Source organism: Lepisosteus platostomus, chromosome 17 (genome assembly GCF_059453375.1).
Source record: "Lepisosteus platostomus isolate fLepPlt1 chromosome 17, fLepPlt1.hap1, whole genome shotgun sequence".
Classification (NCBI taxonomy): Eukaryota; Metazoa; Chordata; class Actinopteri; order Semionotiformes; family Lepisosteidae; genus Lepisosteus; species Lepisosteus platostomus.
The window spans coordinates 13,703,373-13,720,031 of record NC_142627.1 but is presented as its reverse complement, the minus strand read 5'-3'; the positions used below and the strand labels follow the sequence as shown (position 1 = coordinate 13,720,031).

The following is a 16,659-nucleotide window of genomic DNA, read 5'->3' as shown; positions in this document are numbered from 1 at the left end:
TGACAAACTGCACAGAGCTGAGGGGTTTCTGTCTAGCTAGAAACGAGGCAGCCTCCCTTAGTGTTCTGTAGCACTTTGACAGAGCAGGGTAAAGCATCATTTTCAGGCTGTGAGATGATAGCATCACTTTTTTGGATGCATGACTCATCAAACCATACTGCAAAAATGTGATAGAAAGTCTTCAATATGTAAACCCAAAATAAAGGGATATTATTAATGATATGATTCCATGCCTAACATGATTTGACAATACTGAGACTGTAATTTTGATCTGTGACATCAAAGCACTAGAGGTTAAATTGGAATAGAGCAGATCTTTCAGGGCAGGCATATGGTCCCCAGCGTGAAATCTGCCCAACTGTTGCAATTCGACAGCATGAGAAAAAAATACTGTATTTATTTTTACATGCTATTCATGCTTTAACTTGTTTTTTGAAATTCCTTTAAGATCAAGATTCACATAAATTATAGCACTGGAATACATGTCAGTGGAGCAGAAAATAAAAAATTTGAAACTACCTTACTGCCGGAAAGCTGATGGTATTATGGAATACTTTCATACTACAGACATGAAAGTTGGTTGTGTCGATCTGCATCCAGAACCTGCAGACAGGGGAAGCTGATATTTTGCTCTTGCAGACACACACACGCTCATTAATCACGGCTGTGCCAGCAGAAGGTGTTAAGGTGTGGAATGGGTCAGGGCGCGCAGAGCTATCGTGCTCAAGAGCAAAGATTCCAATTTGGGACATCACGCATACTGATGAGCTTCTAAGTAGGCCCTGTCTCATTAAACCTGGTCTTGAATGCCATTAATTTAAAAAAAAAATCCCAAATAATTCTCTCTTCCTCTGCCTTTCTCAGACTGGCAGAAGACAGAAGCCCAGAAAAGACGAGAGCAGCTTCTTCTGGATGAACTCGTTATTCTGGTTAATAAACGAGATGCTCTGGTCAGGGACTTAGATGCCCAGGAAAAACAGTAAGTCCCAAAAGGCGCACATGATGAGAACATGCTCTATTTCTAATAGTATGGATTATGCAGTGAGAGGAGTAGAAAAGGATGATGCTGCATTGTACTGTAACTCCTGTGTTCACAACTATAGAAGGATACTATAAGGAGGTACAGTAAACCTTAGGATCAATAAGCTTTTAAGAAGATTTTTAACAAAATTAGGTCTGTAGTCATACTGTGTGCTATGGCTAGCACTTTATAACTATTTCAAACTTTCCTTTATCATATTGTACAATGCTACAGACCATAGTTAGCTACCACAAAATATTGTGTATTAAACATATTGTTTCTTCTGCAGGGCTGAAGAAGAGGACGAACATTTGGAAAGAACTCTGGAACAAAACAAAGGCAAAATGGCTAAGAAAGAAGAAAAATGTGTCATTCAGTGATTCCCATCAAATGGAGAAAAAAAACTATCTTTGTAATATCAACTCTTTTAGAACTTTACTCAGTTATATGAACCTGCAGTCCCATAATCATATTGGTCCCCAAACTGTGTAATATTTTGTTCATAGTTTAATATGGTCCCTTGACTGCTTTATATGGTTTTCAACAGAAATCCAGCTGTTTTTATTAAATCAGAAGGTACCTGTACTTAAACTTTCATGTGCAAAAAGGTAGAAGATGTGGCTTCACGCTCTCAAAACACTTTGAAATGGATATGATGTGATTAAATGGTTAATCAAGAATATTTCAACTGTATTTTGTTTATTATTTTTAATAAGAGCTCCTGCAAAAAGCACAGTGTTGTTGATCCAAATGTGTAGTTATGGGGAAGGGTAAAATGAATCGTTGGAAAATAAATCGAATTGTTAAATTATTAATAGGTAACCAAGATATTAAAAAAAACTGTCAACAGTGGAAGAAAAAGGAAATTTCAATTAGAAAAACTTTGTATTGACTTTAAATATTTTATGATGGCCCTGAAGTCTTTTAATTACTGTATAAGTTGCTTCAATGTTTTTTTTTAATTTAAGAAATCTTAAGGAGAAGGAAAGAATAATATTTAAAAATAAGGACATTATTCATTTTTATGTTAAAGTTTAGCAGCTTTTTTAGAGAAACTGGTCTGTTTAGAAGAGAGAGAGCAGTAGCTGTTGTATACTGTAATTGCTATGAGGTTAAGTTAGTTTGCAATAGTTTCCTCAGAAGACAATTTGAGACACCACCTTGTTAATCTAATTATTTATTGCAGTTTTTCCATACTTGAGCTACATGTTAGTAACTATAACATCTTGATCATGTGTTTTTGCTCAAGGACTTTTTTTAAATATTTATTGTATACTTTAAGATAAAGATTTGGCTTTGAGGTGCAGATATCTTGGTTTTGCAGCTGATGGGCTGTGTTCTCGTGTAAACAGTTACCTGTTTATTTATTCCAGTGTCATATATGAGTCCACAATAAAAATCTTAAGTACTTTCATATGGTTTACGGTTGTTATTCACATGGGGTTGACCATAATAGCTAAGGATATTATCAAGCGACATGTTCTGTATTGAAATCTTGGATCCAGATATAAATAAAACTTAATTCAATGGCGAAATTTTAAGTTTTATAGACCAGGTTATATTACTAGTGGAAGTAAAAAACCATAAAAAAACTTTGAGAAACGCGTGCATTAATCCGTCTTTCCAAACTGTTTAGATTTTAGCTTGCTGGAAAGTGGAGAATTCAAATAAATCCTTATTTCTTCAGTGTAATATAATTCTGGGGGTGTACATGCTTAGAAAGTTTGCAGTCACGACCAATAACATTTTCGTTATTTTCATCGCTAAAACTTTTTAATTTTTTTTCTTCGAAGTCGTAAAATAAAAAGTACAGTAGCGCAGACTATTTCAAATAACATTTTTGCGTGCGATAATGAACCATTTAATCGGGTATCCGTTTAGAGTGGAGGGTTAGAAAATTGCACAATCCTTTCACCCGTCAGGGATTAAAATCTCAAAATCACATTTAAAGATAAGCGTTTTCTGTAACCCACTAACATTTAAGAAAGTAACGGGGTGCTCATAATAAAACGCCGAGTATTTGCTGAAAATAATGATTAATAGGTTTTTTAAATGCTACATTAATTTGTTTAGCATTTGCAAATTTGTTTTCAGTAAAATACCCGAAGTATACTTTGCCATTATTTACAACATGTCATTTTGGAATTAAATTGGACACATCAATTAAAAAGAAAAGGCAACCAGTCTACAGTGCATATAATGTAAGATGTATAGGCTGAAACATAAGTTGAATCTGAATGATTCTTCTAACAAGGAGTTTTACCGAATTCCCCCGTGTTTTAAATTCATTTATAAATGAGTGTTTGCATTTTGTTTTAATTTAGGTTAATGCAGATTATTCATTCCTGAGAGGCAGATTAGACGAAATCGTTTTGTACGGAACATCTGTTTACCTTCGGTCCCTTCTCCAGCAAGGTTTTTTATATATAAAGAGCCGCCTCTTAATGACACCAGCCACGGAATACTCATCACTGCGTCCTCATCACTGTGATTAAATAGTGAAAAATAAGTTTTGACAGCTGACGTCCTCTCTGGCTCTGGCTTTCTAATACTTTCAAATTAATTTGCTGATCGGCTCTCTGCTTGGGTCCAACTGTATACCCATATAATGTCCTCTAAGGCGATTTGTTTTCGTTATGATGTTGTTATTATTGGTGACCGTGATCTGTTGAATACCCTGCAATTTATAACGTTCACAATCGAATTCACTTCCGAAAAACTTTGCTGCATTGAATGAATACCCGTCTTTGTTAATTGTTTAACTCAATAAATTTATTTTTTTAAGATATATGAATTTGGAAGCACAGTATTATAAAAAAAAAAAACCTGTGTTCGGACGCGACACTTTCCAGTTCATTATTTTCCGAGGTACACTACTTTTCTGGCCGCTGATGCAACCGTAGCAGTGTTCTTAAGAACACTGGCGTACAAAGAACATCGACAGCATAACCATTTTCATACCATCACAAAACAATTCGGGAAAATGGTTTATATTCATGTGAAGCCTTTTGTTTTTAATGGTCCTAGAATTTCGAATAGAACAACTGTATCAACCTTGTATGAGAAAAAAAAACTTTAAATTATTAACGACGACTTTCGGAAGACGGTTACATTATATCAATATATATACATATCGGAAATATCTGGGTTATTTCTATGATTCAAGTCAGTCAAATAAGTGCTACCGCCTCAAGGGCAAATATAGCCCGTATAATTAGTATTAACATTAAGAAAAACATATTTTTTTCGTAGAATTATCATTTGTATTTTGTAGCCAATATTCACGTTACACTGAGATTAGTTTTAGCTTCTCGAACTTTAAACTGTTTTCGAATGAACTTTTCAGATGCGCTCCTAATTCACAGATATACGGATTTCCATTATTCCGCTGCACAATCAGAAATCGCCATACGATCTTTTTTTAAGAATTGTAACATCCGGTCTCATTTTTGGAATACGATTATTTCTTGACACAGAAAATTCTATAAAATATGTTTCTCGGTGCTTACCTGCACTGGTAGCTTTTCAGCAGTAACGTTGGTGAATGAGGACCCCCCCCAAAAAAAACGATAAAACGGAAAGAAAAGATGCGTCTTTTGCTACGAAGAGCACTGCAGAAAATATCTTAAAAGGTCGATGTGAGAATGGAATAATCTCCTGTGTATTGTAGATGTAAACACTTTGAAGTCTAGTTTCACCTCACAGGTGTTGATCAGTCGGATTTCATGGAGCCCCGGCCGTTGTGTCCTGTATAATTTCCCTCCTAGTTTTCAAAAAAAATGAACCCAGGGAAGACGTTACAAATCTTCTTGTGTTGGGGCTCTTACAGATTTCGTATTTTATGCATCACGGTTTTAATAAGCACCCAACAACATCCACGATCTAATACAATCCTGTCGGCTAAAGAGACAAAACTTTTTTTCCCCTTTCCCTCCGCTTCCTTAATCCCGGCCTTTATAGGCTCAGCATTAAGAAAATTCGTCTGCAATTTGGGATTAGACAAATACTCTTATTACAAAAGGTTAGTGCTACTTGATACCTTGATACTTGCACAGGGTTGATCACATCTTAAACAGAGATCACGAATAAAAGCAGCAAATCTGGCGAATTGTTAAAAGAAGACTTTGTTGTTTTTTTTTAAACTAAATTTTAATCTGCAATGTTGTCGTTTTTTTCTGCATTAATGCAAAGATCCGCTTAAGCAAGAAATCATCTGGGTTTAACGTGTGGGGAAACTATGTCCATCCAAATATTGGTGTGTAATTGAAATACTGCGGGTACATACTTTGACATCAGATCCGTGCAAATGTATTTGAAAACTGTGTTTTATCAGCATGCAGATAAACTTGTGTGCATATGCACACACAGACACACGGGTACTTACATATGGGCCTATATGGGTCTGTTTGTCAGTGTCTGTGTAAAAAAACACCTCACGTAAGAACTTTTTTTTTTGTTTTCAAACCTTCTGTGCCTTTGTAGCGGCACCTTTGTTCTTAAAAAAAAGTGCTCATGTCGATGACTTTTTGGATCTATAGAAGAATCGTGTAGACCCTGCCTTTGATTAGTCGTCCTATATAGTCAAAAATGTAATTTCGTTCGTCTGGCGGTCACTGTCTTTGAACATTAGCTCGCTTTCAGCTCCGGCTTCAATTAGAATGAGTTGATTTTGCGAGATCAACAATAGGAGCGAGCAAAGGCTTATTAGGGTCCTCAGAACATATCCCGACCCTTTGAGAAACAGTTAAGGAAACAGTGTGCCCTCCATGATATTCTGTTACCGTATTTTATTGGCATTTCTTTAGGAAAGTGACGCTTGAAAGGTGCTTTCTTTGATACCCAGCCACTGAGCTTTCTTGCCTGATTTCATTTATTTTCTGGTGTCGGTTGGGTTTTTCCCGTCCTTTTCACTCTCCCCTCCCAACCGCTCTGTTAAAAGACAGTCCCTATTAAACTTTACGCTGACTATTCTGAAATGTAATTCTAAGTGGGGGATTAACTCATCATCAATATTCATGAGATGGTTGCTAAAATAAAAAAAAATGTAATACAGATTGTTTCGGCATATTTACTAAAACAGAAATAATGCGCACTAAATTTCAAAGGACATTGGTCGACAGATCTTGGCACCAATATGTTACACCATCTCCATGTTAAATCAGCAGAAAAAAACCAATTGCTCAGATTTTAGTTGATAGGTCGTTACAAAATAAAATAAAGTTGAAGTTATACTACTTTGTTACTTTGTTAGAATATGGACATGTGTAAGGCACAATTTCATGATCTAAAAGAAAATTTAATTTAGCAAAAACTTTGCTCCCAAACCTATAGTAATTTTAATACGTCTACGTTTATCACATTAAATACACATTAAAGTCCCTTAGCTAGTGCCTAATTCTTAAAACTAGCTTAATTTTACATTTGATAAAAGCCGCTTAGTTCTGTATTTTAGTAGGTGACACAAAGTATAAATTCTCCACTGCGAAAAAAAATTCGTTACATCTGAAGAAATCTCATGCACCTAACCGTTTCAAAAGATCAAGTAAAATCTCCAGATTTGATCTTTCCTGCTCACATAACACGTGTACAGGCCCTTCTTTCGCCAAATTCCGTATCTGTTAAAAATAATCCTTAAACAGAAAATACTGTAAAAGTTAATACTTCTTTTAAAGGTTAGATTTTCTCGTTCACGCACGCAAATCGACAACTTTCAGCTACAACCTGACAGAAACACTCTGTTTTGTTGTCTTTAGCGGCCCTCAGTTCAGTGGCTAACGAAATTGCAACAAAATAAACACCAATTCATTTTTAAAACATTTTCTATCCCCCTCGTCTTACTTTGCAGGTTTATGTTGTTCCCAGTATGAAGGGGAGGGGCTTCCCCCTAACTCTTTTCAGTTATTGACTCGTTGCGACGTCAATCATGGGAAGAGCGCTCACGGATTGGTGCGAGGGGGCGGTTCCGCAGGTGTCTCACACTCATAGAAGGGCAGGGCGGAGAGAAGGTGATCAATCTTCATCGGTCTACATTAGCAATCACCTTAAACACAGTGGAAGACATACATTGCGGCCAAGGTAATGCGTTTGATTTATTTGGTTTTCCAACCCGGAAACTTTCACTGATTGCAGCAGTGAAACGACGGCGAACACGTGCGGTTTGCAAGTGTTTGGTACAGAAACGTAAACGCACGACGGGGTTTTTTTTTAACCATTAAAAAGTATAGCGAATGATATAGGTAGTTTTAAATTCCTTATTTTCTTCCACCTTGCTGAATCCCAGAGTTCTTCACTTGCTGGATATTGTTCTATATAAATACGCTTCTTGTTGACCATCGAAAAAAAAAGAAATAAATTGAAGGTAAGTTTGCATGGTTTCATCTAGTTCCCTTTCGCTTCAGAAATTTGCCGTGTATGAACACGACTCGCATAGCTTGGTTTGTTTCTTGTTTTGTTTCGTGAAGTTTGCCATATAAGTAATTTTAATATGCAGTATAAGCTCAATAAATTTTCTGAATGTTGGGCATTAATTGTGTTAATAATAATGATAGGAGAATTAAATGGATCTTCTTGGTGTACAATACGTCTTTCGATAAAAGTAACACGTAGGCTAGCCTACATACGGTCTGAGAAGCCTGCTGTTCTGTCTGTGCGCTCTAGAGAAGGTGTTTAGCTGCCCCGAGAACAATTTAAAGATCCCAATTAATGTGCACAGCAAAGAGTATGGGGAATTTAAAACAACTTCGATCTTGATGCGAGAATTGTTTGGACTGCTTTTTTATATAGCCTATATATTTATTCTCATGGAAATGGATAATTATAAGAGACCGATTGCCCATTAAAAATGTTGAATCTACTTAGTAGATAATTGGAGAGGCGTGTTTTGGTTTTTGTTAATTTATTTTGCTGATAAGACCCCTTCTTTAAATGGTCTCCCTGGAGGTCTAATCTAAATTGTAATTGAGTTCATTTGCACGGAGCTCTCGCCTTTTCAATCTAGTTTATCTCCGTCCTGTGGAGCTGCAAATGTAGTTTAAGAAACATCTAAATACACAGAATACGCCAGGTTTACTGCCGGTTCATTTTCACAGCACGGGACCAGATCTTATCTTGATTAGGAGGGGGAGTTCTAGTAGTTAACAAAATAATTGAATCGAAAATACGATATTGGCAGGTTTAGGTTTCGAAGAAATGCGAATACATTTTAAATGATAAAGAATGTTGGAAACAACATGTCGTTCAGATGTATAACTGTACCTTGAAGCGTTTTTCCTTTATCTGCTTCAGTTGGAATTAGTTTATAACTGGAAGCCTTTACATTCCTGTTTATTCACGTTAATTTGTTTTCTATATTACTTAATAATTATGAATAGTGGGGTATTTGTGGAAGATGGTGGCCACATTAGAAAGTCAAATTAATTCAGTAACGTGACACTTTTTTTGGAAATTCTTAATTTACGATTTAAGATGTATATGTTTGGAGCATATTTCAATATAATGTCATATAAAAATATGAATTCGTATTATATTACAGTAACAAAACAATTCCAAAGTGGAGAGCTACAGTTCGTAAATATCTCGCAGCTGAAAAACTTTTTATTTGGCTTTATGACCTAGTTAATATTACCACAATTTCACATTTCTCCTGACAGTTTTTACAACGCTGAACTACATTTCCATCTAAAAGAAGTTTGACACCTACATACAAAAAATATTGGAGTGTTGGTTGTATTACACAGTGGTTTGTATTTGTCGAACTTCGCTGTTTGAGGTGTTTTTAATACAATAAATTATAATTAGGTTAACAGTAATATTTCTGCCATTGATTCCTTCATACAGCAATTGTATTTTTTCGTACTTAAAAAAATGGGGTCGTTTCATCAAAATTGACATTCTGTTGAGTGCATAAACGCGTACCTCACCCCGTGTCTTGAATTCTTAAAAGTACATTCCTCATTTTTGTGACCAAATTGATTGAAGTAAAATTTCAATCACTTCACGACATTTGTAAGTTACAGACTGCCAGTCACGAAAATGCTGTGGGCACGGCTTTAACACCAAGGCTTGTAACCTTTCTAGAGAGTTTAAATGCATCGTGTTGAATTCTAGCTGAGAGATAGTAACTTGAATGAAGAATTTAATTGATTTTTTTATGATTATTTTTCAGTGCTTTCAATTGATCGCCCTATTGACCCGGAGTTTAATATAAGAGAATATAGAATAATTGGCAAGATTTGGAGGAACCTGATAAAGCCTTTAGCATGATGTCATACCTCAAACAGCCCCCGTACGGTATGAACGGGCTGGGGCTGAGCGGAACAGCTATGGAGTTACTACATCCTTCAGTGGGATATCCAGGTAAAGAGAAGAAAAAAATCTGAATGCATGGTCTGCGCTCCAGCTTCAGGCTTATTTGTTCTGTAATCGAAATATTTTTTTTTCCCCAAATTAAAAAGAGAAGAAAACTTTTAGGCCCAGAGCTATGATTTAATGTTAATGTTTTAGTCTTTGATTTGTTACCGTGTCTAAAAGCCTGATTTCTTTTTTTTCTTTAGGAAGTGCAGACTAACATGAGGTAGCCATGATTTTGTATAAAAACCTGCCTTACCTTTTCTTTACTATCATAAACTTTGTAGACTGTGACACCTGCATGAGGCCGGCATCAGATTCGGGTTAATTATTAACGAAGGCCTGCCTCATGAAAAATTAATCTGACGCTTCGAAATGTTTCCTGTTGTTTATTTTTTACACAGAATGAAAAATGGTACTGTATTTTAACATTTGTAGCCTTCTCGAAATGGCGTTGTAATGTCTGTCCGCAGGTACAGACATTCAAAACAGCGCCAAAAGACTTTTGCACGTCGAGTTCTTGTCCAGAATTGTAAAGAAACCATTTTACTCCATGGCTAACGAATATTAAATGATCTGTGGAGGGGTAATATGAGGTTTTCGATTTTTAGCCTTTACAATACACCAGTATTAAAACGGCAGATTGTGAGTCTCATAGCATGTTAAATGTGCAATAAAAAAGAAAGCGCGGATTTCTGAAATATTTAATATTGCCTTCCAGCGACCCCGAGAAAACAGCGTCGGGAGCGGACTACTTTCACGCGCTCACAGCTGGACATTCTGGAAGCGCTCTTTGCGAAAACTCGTTATCCGGATATTTTCATGAGGGAAGAGGTGGCGTTAAAAATCAACTTGCCCGAGTCAAGAGTACAGGTATTTTAAATGCCGCTGTTGCTGCCGTTGGACTCATCTGATTAAGAGCACCGTATTTGAATGTGTTGTACGCAACCATTTTACATCTCGTTTTGAGGGCACGGTGCAGATTTGTATTGGGGGGGGGGGGGGGGGACTTTCTATTATTCGCTCAGTGGCCCCCTCTTGCGCTTATTATCTGTAAATATCCGGGAAATAAGCGAAAAGAATTCTGCTCAAGTCAACGAATGAGTTATGTAAATGGCATAGACACTGACTAAATATTTAAATATCATTTAGTCAGCACGAGTTCATGCGCTGCAGAACCGAGGGTGTGAAGCTTAATCTTGCAATGGATAACGGTTATAACCGATCAACAGTTACTTCCCCTGCGGTCTCAGAAGATGTAGATATTCATAGAATTGTATTCGTTTTGTTCATGGTGTATCAAAGCATCGAGCTGAAGTAAACTTATCTCACATGGTGTTTTACCCTAGATCTATCGCATGACGCGACTTACACTGTTAGAGTTGAACGTTTTTTTTCCCATTTTCAAGTAGATCATTCTTTCCATTTGTTTTTTTTACTCGTCGTTTTGCATTCTTTTTTTGTGGCCGGACGTCTGTTTCAAATAAACATTTTCACCCCGTTCCGTTATAGACGGTCTTGAATTAATTGCAGATACGTACTTAATGGGGAAATGAACAATCTGTTGCTTGCAGAGGAGAGCCACAGTCTTTAGTTCTGGTAAACGTGCACATCGGGCCTTTCCGACAGATGACCACGAAAGTTAATACTTTAAAAGTCCTAGACTTTTCGGAGTGTCACAATCAAAACTGCTTCTCGCAGGGATAACTGAAGCCTGGAATAGAGCAGAACTGGGATAAATCATATAAAGAATAATGCAGGGTGCCTCTGCAGCTCATTGTTCTCCAAAGTGCATGAGGAAATTGTTCATGATTAGGCCAACCTCATGAATAAGGGGAACTTTATTCAAAACAGAAGCCAGGAGCACTTGTATCATCTGAAATATCGCCAGCAGTGAAAATGTTAAGACCAAAATGCAAAACAATTTAGCAGACCGTACACATGGCTGTTGTTTGGGGGCCTGTCTTAAAGCTCTGCGTGTTTGCCTCTGCCAGGTGTGGTTTAAGAACCGCAGGGCCAAGTGCCGACAGCAGCAGCAGAGCGGCAGCAACGCCAAGGCCAGGCCGGCGAAGAAGAAGTCGTCCCCGGCGCGGGAGAGCACGGGCTCGGAGAGCAGCGGCCAGTTCACCCCTCCGGCCGTGTCCAGCGCGGGCTCGGGCTCCTCCTCGTCCTCGTCCTCCTCGTCCTCGTCCTCGTCCTCCTCCTCCGGCTCCAACTCCTCCGCCCACGCCGGCCTCAGCAGCACTTCCGCCTCCATCAGCACCCCCGTCTCGTCCATCTGGAGCCCGGCCTCCATCTCCCCCGGCTCGGCCCCGCCCTCGGTCTCCATCCCCGACCCTCTGCCCCCCACCAGCGCCTCCTGCATGCAGCGCTCCGTCTCTGGGGCCTCGGCTGCCTCCTACCCCATGTCCTACAGCCAGGCGACGGGCTACAGCCAGGGCTACCCGGGCCCCTCGGGCTCCTACTTCAGCGGCGTCGACTGCGGCTCCTACCTGACCCCCATGCACTCTCACCACCACGGTCACCAGCTCAGCCCCATGGCGGCGGCGTCCTCCATGTCCGGACACCCCCACCATCACCTGAGCCAGTCCTCGGGCCACCACCACCACCACCACCACCACCACCAGGGCTACAGTGGCGCGGGGCTGGCCTTCAACTCCTCGGACTGCCTGGATTACAAAGACCAGACCGCCTCCTCTTGGAAACTCAACTTCAACGCCACGGACTGCTTGGACTATAAAGATCAGGCATCCTGGAGGTTCCAGGTCTTGTGAATCCAAGGTGGCTTTTTTTTTTTTTTAAATCTTTTAAGACGAATAAGTCTTGACGAACTTGAATTGTCAGAGACGTTCAAATAATTTCCCCCCCCCCCCATCCCTTTTAAAGAAAACAGAACCAAAACTTCTCTTGCTGGGCACACAGCTTTGGCCTGCGTTATCGAACTTTTTTTTTCCTTCCAGTTTTAATCCCCTTTTAATCAGTGAAGAATCTAAAAGTCTGTGGACAACCGAAAATGCGGGACAATTATTATTATTATTATAATTATTTTTTAAAAGCAAAGATTTGTTTAACCAAACTGCAGTGAGAAGCCCGTGCGTCAAGCCTCTCTGTTTTCTTAGGTCTTGTTCACGGAGAGTAATTTCTCACACAGGAACTTTTTAAAAACTCTCGGTCTGGTGACCCCTCCCTCCCCCCAGTCCAGTTCAATTGTGTATAGGTTTTTCTTCGTATTCTGTTATTTTTAGGAAGAAAAAAATAGACAGCTGCATAAAGAAGCTGAAATTTTGTAAATATGTATTTGGGTCCATTACAGTGACCACGTTTAGTTGGTGTTGCTGGATTGAAATTGTTTAAGAGCAACGACAAAACAGTCAAATGAATTGTCCCTGAATGTCCAGAAAATCGGCTGTAAATGTCCAATATCCAAGTAGGATTCCTTTTGTGGCGAACAATCATAGGTTATTGCCCAGGAAAACAAAAAAAAATATATCGATTATATTGGATTTCCATTCAAGCTGCTGTTTTTCAAATCTTAAAAAAAATTAAAACGATATCTAGTAAACCTTAGATACATTGTCTAATAGTGATGTATGTTGCCGACTCATTTTTAATAGCAGCACTTGAACATCTTTGTTAATTATGACTGATTTGTCCTTTTTTTTTTATAATGAGCAAAAAAAAAAATGTGGATTAGACATACAATTTCGGTATGCCAGTGAAATGTTGAATGTATTTAAGGCAAACGCCCTTACATTCATGTCCATAAAATAAAGATCAGTTTAACAACAAAATATCCAAAGTGATTTATTGAGTTGTAAATGAATGGGGTGGTGTTCCTCGGAGCGCCCCAACCAGTCGGTGTCGTGAAGAACAATACCTCGCAAATATCTAGAAGTGTTTATCGATAAAATAACTAATATCTAGAAGTTTCAAGTGAATCGATCATCTCTTCTCTAAATTGTTTTCCTTCAAGCGCTAATGCAGGTTTTATATATAAAACAGAATGTAATCGAACTACTGTCGCGTTTATTGAAACATTGAAGTTTACTAAATTGAAAATTGTCGCGAACTCTCTGGACAAAAAAATACCAATTTGCCATGAACTACTCGCAATAAAAGTCCGCTAAAAAATAGCGTGAGGCCAAAGAACCGATCGTTAAGTTCAACTATTTTGCTTTCTGGGGACGTATTACAAAACATTTTTATTGGGAAAAAATGCTAACCTCATTACATATATATATATAATTGGCCAAAATATATTTTTTTTTAAATTGTAGGCTTCGGCCATACCTATGTGACAACCGTACAAAGCGAAAAGGGAGTGAGCAGATTCTCACGCTCTGGCCTGACACGGAAAACGGAAAGGTTAATGCTACGGCAGAACTTTTGATTCGATCGGATTATTTGGGGTTTCGTTTTGTGTCAGATTTCTGAATTGATTCCGTTTTCTTTATGTAGCTGCGTTTTTTTGCCACTTTTATTCGTGATTTCGGGCGCAATCAAACTTGATCAAATCAATTTAATAGCGCGTCTATATGGACGTTCATTTTGTTTTTAAATTTTTGGGCTGCACGTCTTTTTAAAGTATAGATTTGTGAAATTAACCCTTTGCCGATTGCATCTTAAACGCTAATACGTTTTCCTGATTTTTTTTTTTTTACCTCTATGTAATACACGTTTTTAAAAAAATCAGAATTCATATGTCAGTTTTTAGGAGATGCTGGATCTAGGCTAAATGAGAAACGTCCAAGCAAAGTTTCAAACCTTTGTTGGGCATATATACAATCGAACATAAAATAAAAGGACCAGTTATCAGGCGTTTACGGTGCTTCGCCTGTATAGAACTGGTCAGATTTGTCTGAAGTAACCTAAAGGAATATTACTACTTAAAATACTGTGATAATGTGGGTGGAGTTGGGTGATCGGGTCAAATGTGGGGAGAAGTATATGAAGGGAGATGTGGCTGTCAGGCAGTATTATCTTTTTTCTTTAAAGCCAGTTGTGCGTGTTCTTGGTTGTTTTTACGTACATGTTCTAACAATGAAAAAATACTTGGCTAAACATGTTTATCATGCTTTGCCCAGATCTTTGAAAACAAACTCGCTGGGGGCAATAACTATCCCAGCACAAAAGATCCCTATATTTTGTCGCTGCTGCTATTTTACGAAATCAGCCATAATGGACCTGAAGTTGGGGTGTGTTACGTCAGTATGTCTAATCGGTTGACGAGGGGAAGACTATTCCAAGTCACTTGATATTTAAAAGAAGTACCTCTCAAGATGGCAATGAGCAGGTTTTGCTGGAGAAATAATGAAATGGGATCACCATGTTTTCAAAGGCAGCTCGATTTTAAACTCCTGAATAAGTATACATTTAAATCACCCTCACACCCGAAGAAGGCTCCACAGCCGAAACGTTGTTTTCTTTCTTCACTTTGCAACAGGGAATAAACCTATTACTTGTTCCTGTACATTTAAATCGCGCCCTTTTCCTTTAACTCGAAGTTCCTTTAATGTTTAACACCTCTACTGTTGTGAAGTTCTTGATCGGCAGGGCTCATATAAGGAATCCCCGAAAGCAAACGAAATGGACAAACCAAAGAAAAACAAAATATTTGCTCGTTGGTGCGCGGGTTCTTTTTGTATTATCATGGTAATGTTTAATTTTGTTTATCACGGTAAGGAAAAAAAATTAACAAGACAAAAGCGCACGAATTCAATTAACACCAGCCCGTGTTCTTTGTATGTTAATTAATATCGTGTACCAGCTGAACAAATAAAGGAGTTAAACATTCCGCCCACGAGAACGTAAAATTTGTTTGCGCTGCCGCAAAAATGCTCAGAGCCACGGTGCTCTGGCTGTATACTACTGCTGATTCCAGCCCGTATTTAAACACGACAGGATTCTGCCAATTCGCATCAAGTAAGGTCAATTAATGTTTTTTAGGAATTCAGTTACCGTTGGAGATTAATTCTGCAGTTCACGGAGAACCGACGCACCTGTCGGGTTACTCTGCTGGCTAGATGATCACTTTTGCGGTCCTTAATACTACTAGAGATTTTTTGTGTGTGTTTGCGCTTAATTTTAAAAGTTATCCTTAATTCTTTTTATAAACGATTTAAATAAATCAAGTAACAATATCGCAATTGAGTCCGAGTTTGATAGCTCCCTATCAAGAATCTGGTCGCTGGTAAGTTTATTCTAATTATTAATTGAGCCCAAACTAATTTTGGTTTAGCATTTACGTTTATGTTTATGCTACGCTTTAAAAGCAACTTTAGTACATTTCTATATTTAAAGGGATGCTTATTTTTAATGTTTTCCATTGCTACGCGTACAATTTCAGGTAAATGAACTCATTGTTAGGGGGAAATGAATTCTATGAATCGAAAAAAGGCGAGCCTTTGAAAACCGACCTTTCCAAATTAGTGGGCATAAAATGGAAGAATTTGGGATGCATTTATATGAGGACAAAATTAAATAATTCCAGTTATCAACGTGCTCCTTGGCACATCTAAATAGTTTACTTTGTTGGATAATTATAGTTGTATTGTTTTTTTCCAGTAGGCCAACTTGTTACCCCGAAAAACATATGGATACACGGATTTAAAAACCAAAGCCAAACTAAGCAAGAGGTCAATGAATCTCTGCATGATATAACGCGTACGGTTTTTTTTTTTCAGTGCAGTTCTGTGGCTTTATGCGAGCGTCTCTGTCATTTTTACGAGTTAACCTTAACAAATACGATACAGGAAACTCCCTGAACATGGGTGAAAATGTTCAGTAAGCTTTCACTTGGGCCACGCTTCTGAGTCTCTAAAATATATATACATATATTTTTAAAATAAGGTTTAAAATCTAGACTCGAAAGAACATCGAAAAAAATAAACGTGTGGCTGTAAAACTAAAAAATGTATCGCATGAAAATGTGTACATAAAAACGCGTACGGTAAATAGTGAAATAAAAGATCAACGATTGTTTAGTATGTGACTATTTTAGTAAAGAAGTTTAAAACATAAATAATTTAAATTGTGTTGACTGTTGCGTGATTTATTGTGTCCGCTTATGCCAAGTGTTAACATTTCTAACTGCTTTGAGGTCTTAATGCAACACGTTACCATTGCGGTGCGGAGGCGCGCAGCTCGGAGCCGCAGGTAGAACCACAGCGCAGTTTTGACATATTCTCGCCGAAGACCTACGCGATTGCACTGTCGTCCTTTCTTAATTAACACGAATTCCCACCCGATCGTTTCATGAATTGCATTTTTAACGTCTACCTGTTAATTGTCAT

At 38.0% G+C, this 16,659-nt stretch overlaps 2 protein-coding genes across 7 annotated transcripts in view; both read left to right on the top strand.

Annotated features, from left to right (window-relative positions):
* ehbp1 (EH domain binding protein 1) overlaps positions 1–2,435 on the top strand; it is a 132,988-nt gene extending 130,553 nt beyond the window's left edge. For all 5 annotated transcript variants that reach the window (XM_088610255.1, XM_088610257.1, XM_088610256.1 and 2 more), the window contains 2 exons: positions 865–979; positions 1,311–2,435. In XM_088610255.1, the coding sequence (XP_088466381.1) occupies positions 865–979; positions 1,311–1,401 (206 nt within the window). In that variant the 3' untranslated portion in view covers positions 1,402–2,435. The remainder of the gene's footprint in view (positions 1–864; positions 980–1,310) is intronic.
* A 4,571-nt stretch (positions 2,436–7,006) lies between these two features.
* On the top strand, positions 7,007–13,158 carry otx1 (orthodenticle homeobox 1). Of its 2 annotated transcripts, XM_088609933.1 has the most exons (5): positions 7,025–7,096; positions 7,302–7,379; positions 9,186–9,376; positions 10,089–10,240; positions 11,362–13,158. In XM_088609933.1, the coding sequence occupies exons 3-5, from the start codon at positions 9,280–9,282 to the stop codon at positions 12,139–12,141; spliced, it is 1,029 nt and encodes a 342-aa protein (XP_088466059.1). In that variant the 5' UTR covers positions 7,025–7,096; positions 7,302–7,379; positions 9,186–9,279; the 3' UTR covers positions 12,142–13,158. The 2 variants fall into 2 exon arrangements, with proteins under 2 accessions (XP_088466060.1, XP_088466059.1); XM_088609934.1 differs by lacking the exon at positions 7,302–7,379 and having other exon boundaries at positions 7,007–7,096.
* The last annotated feature ends 3,501 nt before the right edge of the window (positions 13,159–16,659 follow it).